Source organism: Triticum aestivum, chromosome 6B (assembly GCF_018294505.1).
Source record: "Triticum aestivum cultivar Chinese Spring chromosome 6B, IWGSC CS RefSeq v2.1, whole genome shotgun sequence".
Lineage (NCBI taxonomy): Eukaryota > Viridiplantae > Streptophyta > Magnoliopsida > Poales > Poaceae > Triticum > Triticum aestivum.
Window position 1 is genome coordinate 687,169,953 of NC_057810.1, and position 8,712 is coordinate 687,178,664.

The 8,712-nt window shown below is 46.7% G+C and overlaps 1 protein-coding gene across 1 annotated transcript; it reads left to right on the plus strand.

Annotated features, from left to right (window-relative positions):
• Nucleotides 1-6,048: 6,048 nt before the first annotated feature.
• LOC123134876 (uncharacterized) lies at nucleotides 6,049-7,156 on the plus strand. The gene is made up of 2 exons (XM_044554031.1): nucleotides 6,049-6,955; nucleotides 7,046-7,156. Exon 1 carries the CDS (start codon nucleotides 6,136-6,138, stop codon nucleotides 6,670-6,672), a length of 537 nt encoding a protein of 178 aa, XP_044409966.1. The 5' UTR covers nucleotides 6,049-6,135; the 3' UTR covers nucleotides 6,673-6,955; nucleotides 7,046-7,156.
• The last annotated feature ends 1,556 nt before the right edge of the window (nucleotides 7,157-8,712 follow it).

Genomic DNA, 8,712 nt, shown 5'->3' on the forward strand with positions numbered 1-8,712 from the left:
ATGTTTTTTATATCGGAATGAAGCCAAGTTTTAGTTCGCCAAAAAATGTAGAGTAATGGGAAAATACAAAATACTGATATACTTTTAGATGGTAAAGATCAATCTGATGTTGCTAAGAGAGTTGCCTTGATAACTTTTATTAGTCCGAAAGTTCAAGTACTCGGATGATCAATTACATGATCGCAAACAAGTTGTTATACTAGGTTGCAGGAGGCCTTTGAGATCGCGCCGGACCGGTGTGTGCCGCAGACCCGACAAGTGGCTTGGTTGGTGCCTCATGTCTTATATGTTAGGCTTGGCTGCGAGGTATGTGATATTAGGCCGGGACTATCAGCATCCCTTCATCAACTGGATAGGAGTAGTGACAAATGTTGCCTAGATGGTGGCTTCAGACTTATTGTTGTATTCCTTTGTAAGGTCTTTTGTGAATAATTAATAAAGTGACTGCATGCATCGTCCAGATGCAGAGGCCCGGGGTCTTTTTCCTTTTCTAAAAAAAAACTAGAATAGCGGCATCTGGGCATGCAAGGTCTTTTTCTTAAGGTGAGTTTTATTTTTTTATTAATCACGTAGAAAGCGAGATAACGATAAAAACAAACATGTACCTCAGATCGATTAATCTACATACCCAGAAACAACATTACAAGAATCAATAGATGAGCGGCTTGTCTACCCCTCCAAGGGCCACATTCTAGAACATACTTTTACCGTCTCATGAGTCATGACCCAAGCTGTAATTTAAATTCTTGGCTTGGCTAGCCTTAATTCTGGCTTCTTTGTAGTTCTCGTCACTTGCTGGTCGACAAGTATTTACACCCCATAAAACTTCGGTAAAAAATCGCAGGCTGTACGGCTGGTGTCTCTGAATGATCCAAAACCACCCAAAGGTGAAGCAAGATGATTCATCCAAAGAATGAAGAGAAGAACTCCTGGGTCTACTAATTTAGTGCCGGCCGGCCGTAGAGAGCTTAAACTCCATCGCAGTCCATCTTATTCGGTACTACTAGTAGTCAGTTGGATTCATTGCGCTAGATCTCTAGCGCAGATATTAGGCTGGTCACGGTGGGGAGGAATTTAGGAGTAACATCACACACTACAATACAACTTTGCTTATGTGGCACGTATTAAATGAAGAGAGAGGTGCTTGTGGTAACTAGCTAAGTTACCGAAACATCACACACTCCAAGAAACAATGAGTCTATAACCTAATAAATACATCGTTGCATGACACTACATAGATGTTTCTACCCACTATGGAGATAGTAACAAAGTCTAGGAAAGTTTGTAAGTTACTAGCTTATGTTCTTGCCCATTGTGACCAGCCTTATGCACAAAGGTTTTCCGTGCATTAATGATTTTCGCAGGACCATACGTACAGTGGAAGTCTTGAAGATCTGGACGGTTGCATTTTTTTCCGAAAAGAAGGTTGAAACCCCCGGGCCCTGCATCAAAGCGATGCATGGTTGCAATGAAATGTGATGTTAAGATCGACTCATTCCAGACATTATTCCTGCGAAAGTCCGGTTAATTGGCTTCGCCCCTGTTTGGATGAAATAATTGCTGAAACTCAGACTGTTCATTCCGGGAAGGATGATTACATGATTATGGACAAAGCTATTATTTCTTTCGAACGATTCCATAAAATCAGAAAAGGCTAGCTACATGCACACCTCATGTGGACGACTGTGCCACTGATCGTTCTACCGCTGAATAATCGACCATAAACTAGCTCATAAGAAATGTCTCGAAAGGAAGAACCAGTTAATTTTCTCAATGCCCCGGGCGATTAGTTAGTTATTAACAGTTTAACGTCCCAATTGGTTAATGGCAGGCAGTGGTGCCAGGTTTTGTCGACATGCTTAATTAGTAATCTTAATAAGGCTACACTAGACTAGTGCTACGACTTAGTCGATCAGTGACTCGATTAATTCAAACATTTGGTTTCGTTCATGCGTATGGTTGGACAAAATTAGGACTCCTAACGTCATAGGACACTTCCAGTGACCACGACATGTGGTTTACTTAGCAGATTAGTGCTGCATGTATCATTATCTCCTCACTGTTAAATAAGACAGACATCGAAGAAGCTTATTTTAACAGCGCATGCAGAAATATCTCTCAGAGAGAAGCCTAGGGTGTCAATCACACCTGTTTACTCTGTCCGACTTAGCCCAAAGTGGTATTAGCAGTAGTACTTAATCAGTTATCGTCGTGCAAGACTAGAATGTTCCAGGGTTGATATATACAGTTGCTAAATGGGACGGCCACACGCGTGCATTTCCTACAATCAATTGCTTGATCGACATGACCGAGGCCATCAGACAATCATCATCATCTGGTGAGTATGTTTTGCGATGTAGTGGCTGCACTGCACGTCGATGCACCCACAGACTGAACAGTAAATTCGGAAATTAGAAAAAAAAAATCTGAAACTTCGTGGATGAGATAATGAACAAATGTTTTAGGAGTTTGCAAGGTTTGGTCACCAAAAAACATCAAATGATATCTATACAAAATGAAATAAAAATGTTGCTTTTCACCCAAGTTAACGTTCAAATGTTTTCAGCATAATTTTTTTTTTGTACAGAGCTCATCGGATGTCATTTCGCCAGCAAATTTTGCAAGCACCTAAAACATTTGGTCATAATCACATCCACAAAGTTTCAGATATTTTTAAAATGGTTTGCCAGGCCTATCTGTCATCGACGCCACCACGACGATATGCTCATATGTGATGCCAAAACAAGGTGACGGTCATCTTGGACTGAAGGAGGCAGTGAACGATCTTTGGACAAGGACGCCAACATCTTACCCGCAAAAAACTACAATGATGTTGTTAGATCTAGACATATAAATGAGGCTACTATGCAAGTGCAAGTATATTGTGATGATTAACTACATGACGATATCATGCAAACAAATCGCTACAACTTGCAGGACAGAGGCATCAGGACACACAGGGTCTTTTTCGTAAGAGGATTTATGTACGTGCACGGAGCTAGCAAGGTAGCCGTAAAAACAGGCACCTCATAGTATGTTCTAGAAAGTGGCCCTTGGAGAGGTAAAAGAGCCGCACGTCAATCGATTTTTGTATGTTTGGGGCATTTGAGGTGCCTATTTTTACGTTCACCTCGCTAACTCTGTAACTAAATAAATCCTTTTAAGGAAAAGACCCTGCGTGTCCAGAACACCTGATGCCTCTGTCCTCCGGGTAGTAACGAATTGTTTGCCTGATCTGATCATCACGTGTCGGACAGTTATAGACCGTTTGATTTTGCTTGCTTCACTTGTGACAGAGCCGGCGGGCATAGGATGACGTCCGATCGATCGATTGCATACGTGCACCTCAGATCACGCCACATCGTTCCCGCAAAAAAAAAAAAAAATCACGCCACATCGCGCTTGGGTCGGGCCTGGTTTAGACCGGCCGGTTCTACACGTACGTACGATGCATGCTTTGGTCGAAAAGGACATGTACAATGGTTGATAAGATAGTCTTATCTTAAGTTTTGCATGTAATTTAGAGATGACAAAAAAAAAGTCTACAATGGGTCATATCTTAGCCTTATCTTCAATAACTAGATGTTCCTAAAAACGTGGTGAGACATATTGTGCTAAGAGATCATCTCTTGTCTTCTCTTAAATAAGAGAAGACAAACCTTTTCTTATGACTTCTCTCTCCTCCACCTCATCATTTATCCTACGTGGCACTCCTAAGATAGCACCATTGTACATGCCCTAACAAGATATTCCTCTTTCAAAACGTACCACCGAGGTCCTTCTAAATGCGCGCGGCATCGAGTTCGTGTCGCATCTCAGATCGAATCGCACACCCTCGCACTAATCTAGCCCGTCGTTTTCAAGGTTTTGTTCCATGATCGACTTGGAAATATACCACATGATGCTATACTAATTGTTATTTTTCCAAAATATGCGACACAACCATCCTTACGCGCGCAATCAAATCGAATAATATCTGGTACCACTATAAGCAGGAACTCTACAATTATGTACTATGCGCCTTTTCAAAAGAAAAGACATAGGCAATTATGCGAGTATATGGACAAATGCGTATGATTTGGGACCCACAACCGTCCATACGAACATGCATAATCAATGCAGTGAACCTAGAGACAAAGCTCCGTTTGATTGGAGATCGATCGACGGCAAACACATATTGAAGCTAAATTTTGAGGAATTTCAGTTCATCTAGCCCCTGTCTGCTTTCTTCAACAAACAAAAAGGTCGCCTCCCTCGAGTAGGCCATCTGATCAGGTTAGTATCAAGTAGTGGTACTAGCAACCACCGGCCGGGCTAGGCTTCTCCGATCGAATCCAAACGACAAGGTGCGGCCAGAGAGAAAAGCAAAACACCGGCTACGTAGCCACCGCCTCTACCCAGCTATCGCGGCTGGCCGTCGCCACGTACATCCTCCCACCATGCATGACGTTTCGCGGCGTCCGGGACGTGTCCGCGCCCATGTGGTTGTCTCGAATGGGTCCGTTCCTAGCCCCGTCCTTGTGGAGAGCCGTGTGCTGCGGCCATGACATGAACAGTGCTGCTCCGGCGCTAGATCTGCGCTCCAGTTCAGGGAAAAAGAAACACTGTGAGGGAATGATCACGGTGTTGGGTGGTTAATTAACCCCGGATCACGCGAGTTAACACGGCACAAATCAATGTACGTCCGCATGTATGTATGTGGGAGTGAGCCTAGCTCAATTGGTTGGGGGAGTAGATGTACAAACCCAACACCTGAGTGTGAATCCTCATTTACTGATGTATTTCTTTGTAAGGTCTTTTATGAATAATCAATAAAATTGCTGCATGCATCACTCAGATGTAGAAGTCGGGGGTCTTCTTCCTTTAATTTTTTTTTATTGTGTGGCCAGGGTGCCTGCCGCAGCACAAGTCTGTAATTAAGCGTGTAGTAATTACACTTGCGAGGACTAATCTAGACATTAACCGACGCCGGTACCGAGGGCAGCTTGTCGATCATGATCTTTCGACATCCGGCCGTTCACAGTAAAACAAACAAACCAAGAACAAAAGGACAGGAAGCGAAAGCGAATGAGAAACGGACGGGCAGGGAATGAGACGGCCACGTTGTGGTGACCCAGAGTCCAAGGAAACCCGGACGCAGCGCCGTAGCAACGGCGATCATATCGCGGCGGATCACGAGTTCAAGGCGCGCTCGTGTCGTGCGATGCTAAGCGGATAGTACACCGGATTAGCGAAAGCGATGGCACCCTGGCCACTCCATGATCAGCCATTACGGCGACTTATGCCGATGCTATACGGTGTCGAACGTTCAGAGGTTGGCCGGGTTTCAATCAAGGCGGAGGGGTGAACCCACGGCGCTGGCGGCTTTGGTCCGTCCGGTCGCTGCCGGCCGCTGGCGCGTCACGTCGATCAGGTCCTACTCGTGCCAGCTTAACCATCCCTGCATCGCTCTGAAGGTTCGGAGATAAGTTCCCTTTTCTGGGACCGTCCTTTGAGTGTGCCACAACCGGTTTATGAAAGCAACATGTGGTGTGATGGGTCGGTGGGCGGCTGCACGCAGAGAGAAATCGGGTCGGCATTGCCGGATTCCGGCCGAAGTGGCACATGCGCGGTGTGCTCCTCATAATATCAGGCGTCTAGAAAAGTGCTCCTCCTGTATGACACTTTTTCTGAAGAGAAACTTACGAATCAGTCCGGTTCACATGGAAACAACCATACGATTAATACTATTTTCTTGTACTGCGCGCAGAATAGCGAGAGGCTGGTCAGCACTGGTTTGTAATGCAAGAATTTGACAACAATTTTGACGCTGAAATTAGTATTCAAATCAAGCTGGCATGCGCCCTACTTGCTGAATTGCAGACCGATTCGGGTGTGCTGCCGCTCGGGCCCACAGCTCAGACGCCCACTGCATCACGCCCTTAGCTCGAGTTTAATTAGCAATGGTTTTCCTTTCCTTAATAATTAATTTACTCGAGCAGGCACAAGTTGAAATTGCCCCTCTGTCTCCCTCCCCGGCCTATAAATTGCTGCCAACCGGCTCCCATCTCAGGTTACCCAAACCGGCAGCGAACCACCGGAGCTCAACTCACAAACCTAAGCCACCGCCCCTCCACCTCTCTAATCTCTCTCATCATGTCGACGGCGGCTGCATCCCGGCCCAGCGGCCCTGTGCTTCTGAGCCCCTTTCCCAACTACCAATCCGCCTCGCTCTCCCGTGTCAAGCTCTCCGTCGCCGGCTCGCCGGTCAAGTCCGTCAGCGTCTCGTCTCCCCCCTCCTCCCCCGTGGGCGGCGCCCCCAAGATCGGTCGGTCATGCATGTGTTCCCCAACAAACCACCCGGGCTCGTTCCGCTGCAGCCTCCACAAGGAGCGCAAGCAGGAGGCCCCCGCCGTCAGCAGCACCAGGCCCGCCTCCCCGCCTTCGCCGCCGTCGAAGCGCACGGCGAGCCCGTTCGCGCAGCTCTTCCCCGGCGGCAGCGGCTGCTCTAGACGCTCATACAGCGGGCTGGCGCAGCGCGTTCCCATGGGCAGCGGGCACTGGGCACGCAAGGCGCTCGTGCCGTCCCACGCGGTGCAGCAGCTGCAGCACCGGAAGCGAGTGGTGGAGCGGTTCCATGCCGGGCCCAGCCGGCTCTCCGCCGCCTCCATGGCCGGCCGCAGCAACCAGTAAAAAAACAACTTCGTCGACATGCCATAGCAGCAAGATACGTACATACTTACATACTGCACATACTGTACATAGGAAAGAAGTTCCCCCAATAATTCCGATCGCTGTATAGAAGGAAGATCGGTGGGGATCAGGCCGGAAGGTTGGAGTTGTAAGACCCAATTCGATTCCTGGCTGGTCAATTAGGCAGCCAGTAGATACTGTACATATACAGTGAGCCTCTTCTTCCTCCCCGCTCCGCTGCACATACAGTGAGCTCGTCGTCTCTGCTCCACTTGTACATAGAGTGAGCTCTCGTCCTCTCTGCCCGCTGTGTATAGCCCTTGATTTTGGTTCTGGATATACATCAATATAATTAATGAGTGACAAAATGCAGACACGCATACATGCATCTGATCTGTTGACGGGAGGCTTATCCATCATGGATCATGGATGATTTGCCGCAACAACTTTCTGCTTCTGTTTCTGTTTATGTTTCTGGAATGTGGGTGTGTCTCGCCTCTGTTTCGGTTTCAGATAAGCTCCGCAAGAGATGAGTGGCGTCTCGCCGTTGGTGGCGCCCGTCACGCGGCGCTCGTGCGTGCCCCCAGCCGGCCGGATCTGTCCCGCAACTTGAAGCACGGCAGAAATCCTCCGATTCCGACGAGATTTCTGTGGAACTTCATGACGCGCGCAACCGATGAACCGAGGATTTTTCTTCTTATTTCCCTGCTAAAATATTATTTTGATCAGGCCAGCAATTAGCAGCTCACGAGAGAAATCCCTCGATTCTGAAGAAATTTATGTCAAAGTTTCATGGCGCGCTCAACCGATGAACAGAGGATTTTTCTTCGTCCTGCTCGTGATATTTTAAGTACGGTAGTATATTAATTTTAACCGTGCTATTTTACTGTACTTTCAGAGCAGTCGTACTATCTTGAGGGACGGCGTAGCGGTTGGGATTTCACCTCTACTTTAGCTACATTTCAGTCAGTTGACTTTTCAATTTGTGTCAGTCAATTTTCCGTTCCTTGGATCGTGCTTTGAGATCTGTGTTGTTTTCATTTTTTTTCAATTCTGTTGTTGGGCTGGGTTACAAGGAATCGATTGAATCGTTGTTTTGGTCAGTCGAATCGGTACCGGGCCGATTTCTTTGTCTTGGTTGCACCCGTTTACTTCTGGGTTGCATATTTTCTTTTTCCTTTTCTATTTCCTTTATTGGTTATAATCATTTTTGTGGGTTTTTGGCCTATACATACAAATACTATATAATATGTGCAAAAGTTTCATGATTATACGATTATTTTTGCATATTACGAGACAATACAATTTCGGTGCAAAGTTGTGCATAAGTTTCATGGCATGCTCAACTGATGAACTAAGGATTTTTTTCTTAAATATGCACGAGTGTGCATATTATATATTAAAGAAGAAAGGTAAAGAGTGCCTTCACCATTGGTAGCAGGATTTATATTACATGCTAATCCTCACCACTCACCCACCTCTCTACCCTACTAAAGAAGAAAGTTACATTTCCTTTTAGTAGTCCCGCAGAGGACCAGACCACACCCTCATCTCTCACTCTTTGTAACAGCTGATCGATAGACGACCGTGCTCCATCAAAAACAATAGCATTCCTGTGCTTCCACAACTCCCACCAAACGAACGCGAATATGGTGCGTAGATCCTTCGTGCTCAAGTTGTTTGCTCCCTTCTTGTCAATGGCCCACTCGGCCAGCGCATCGTGAGGGGTGGGGGTCCATTCTGGTTTGTCCAGCAAGCCACAAATGGCCGCCCAAGCAGTCTGAGCAAAGACACACGTCAACTGTATATGATTGATTGTTTCCTCCTCTTGATCGCAGAACGGACATGCATCCTGGTGAGGTAGACCCCTTCGCGCAAGGCGATCCGAAGTCCAGCCTCGGTCCTTCATTGCCAGCCAAGTAAAGAATCTGCACTACAAAGGGGCACGCGACTTCCATGTTACATCTGCCATAGAGATGACCTCCCTTCCGCAAAAGCCAGCCGCGTATGCAGATCTGACCGAGAAGTGTCCCTTTGCCT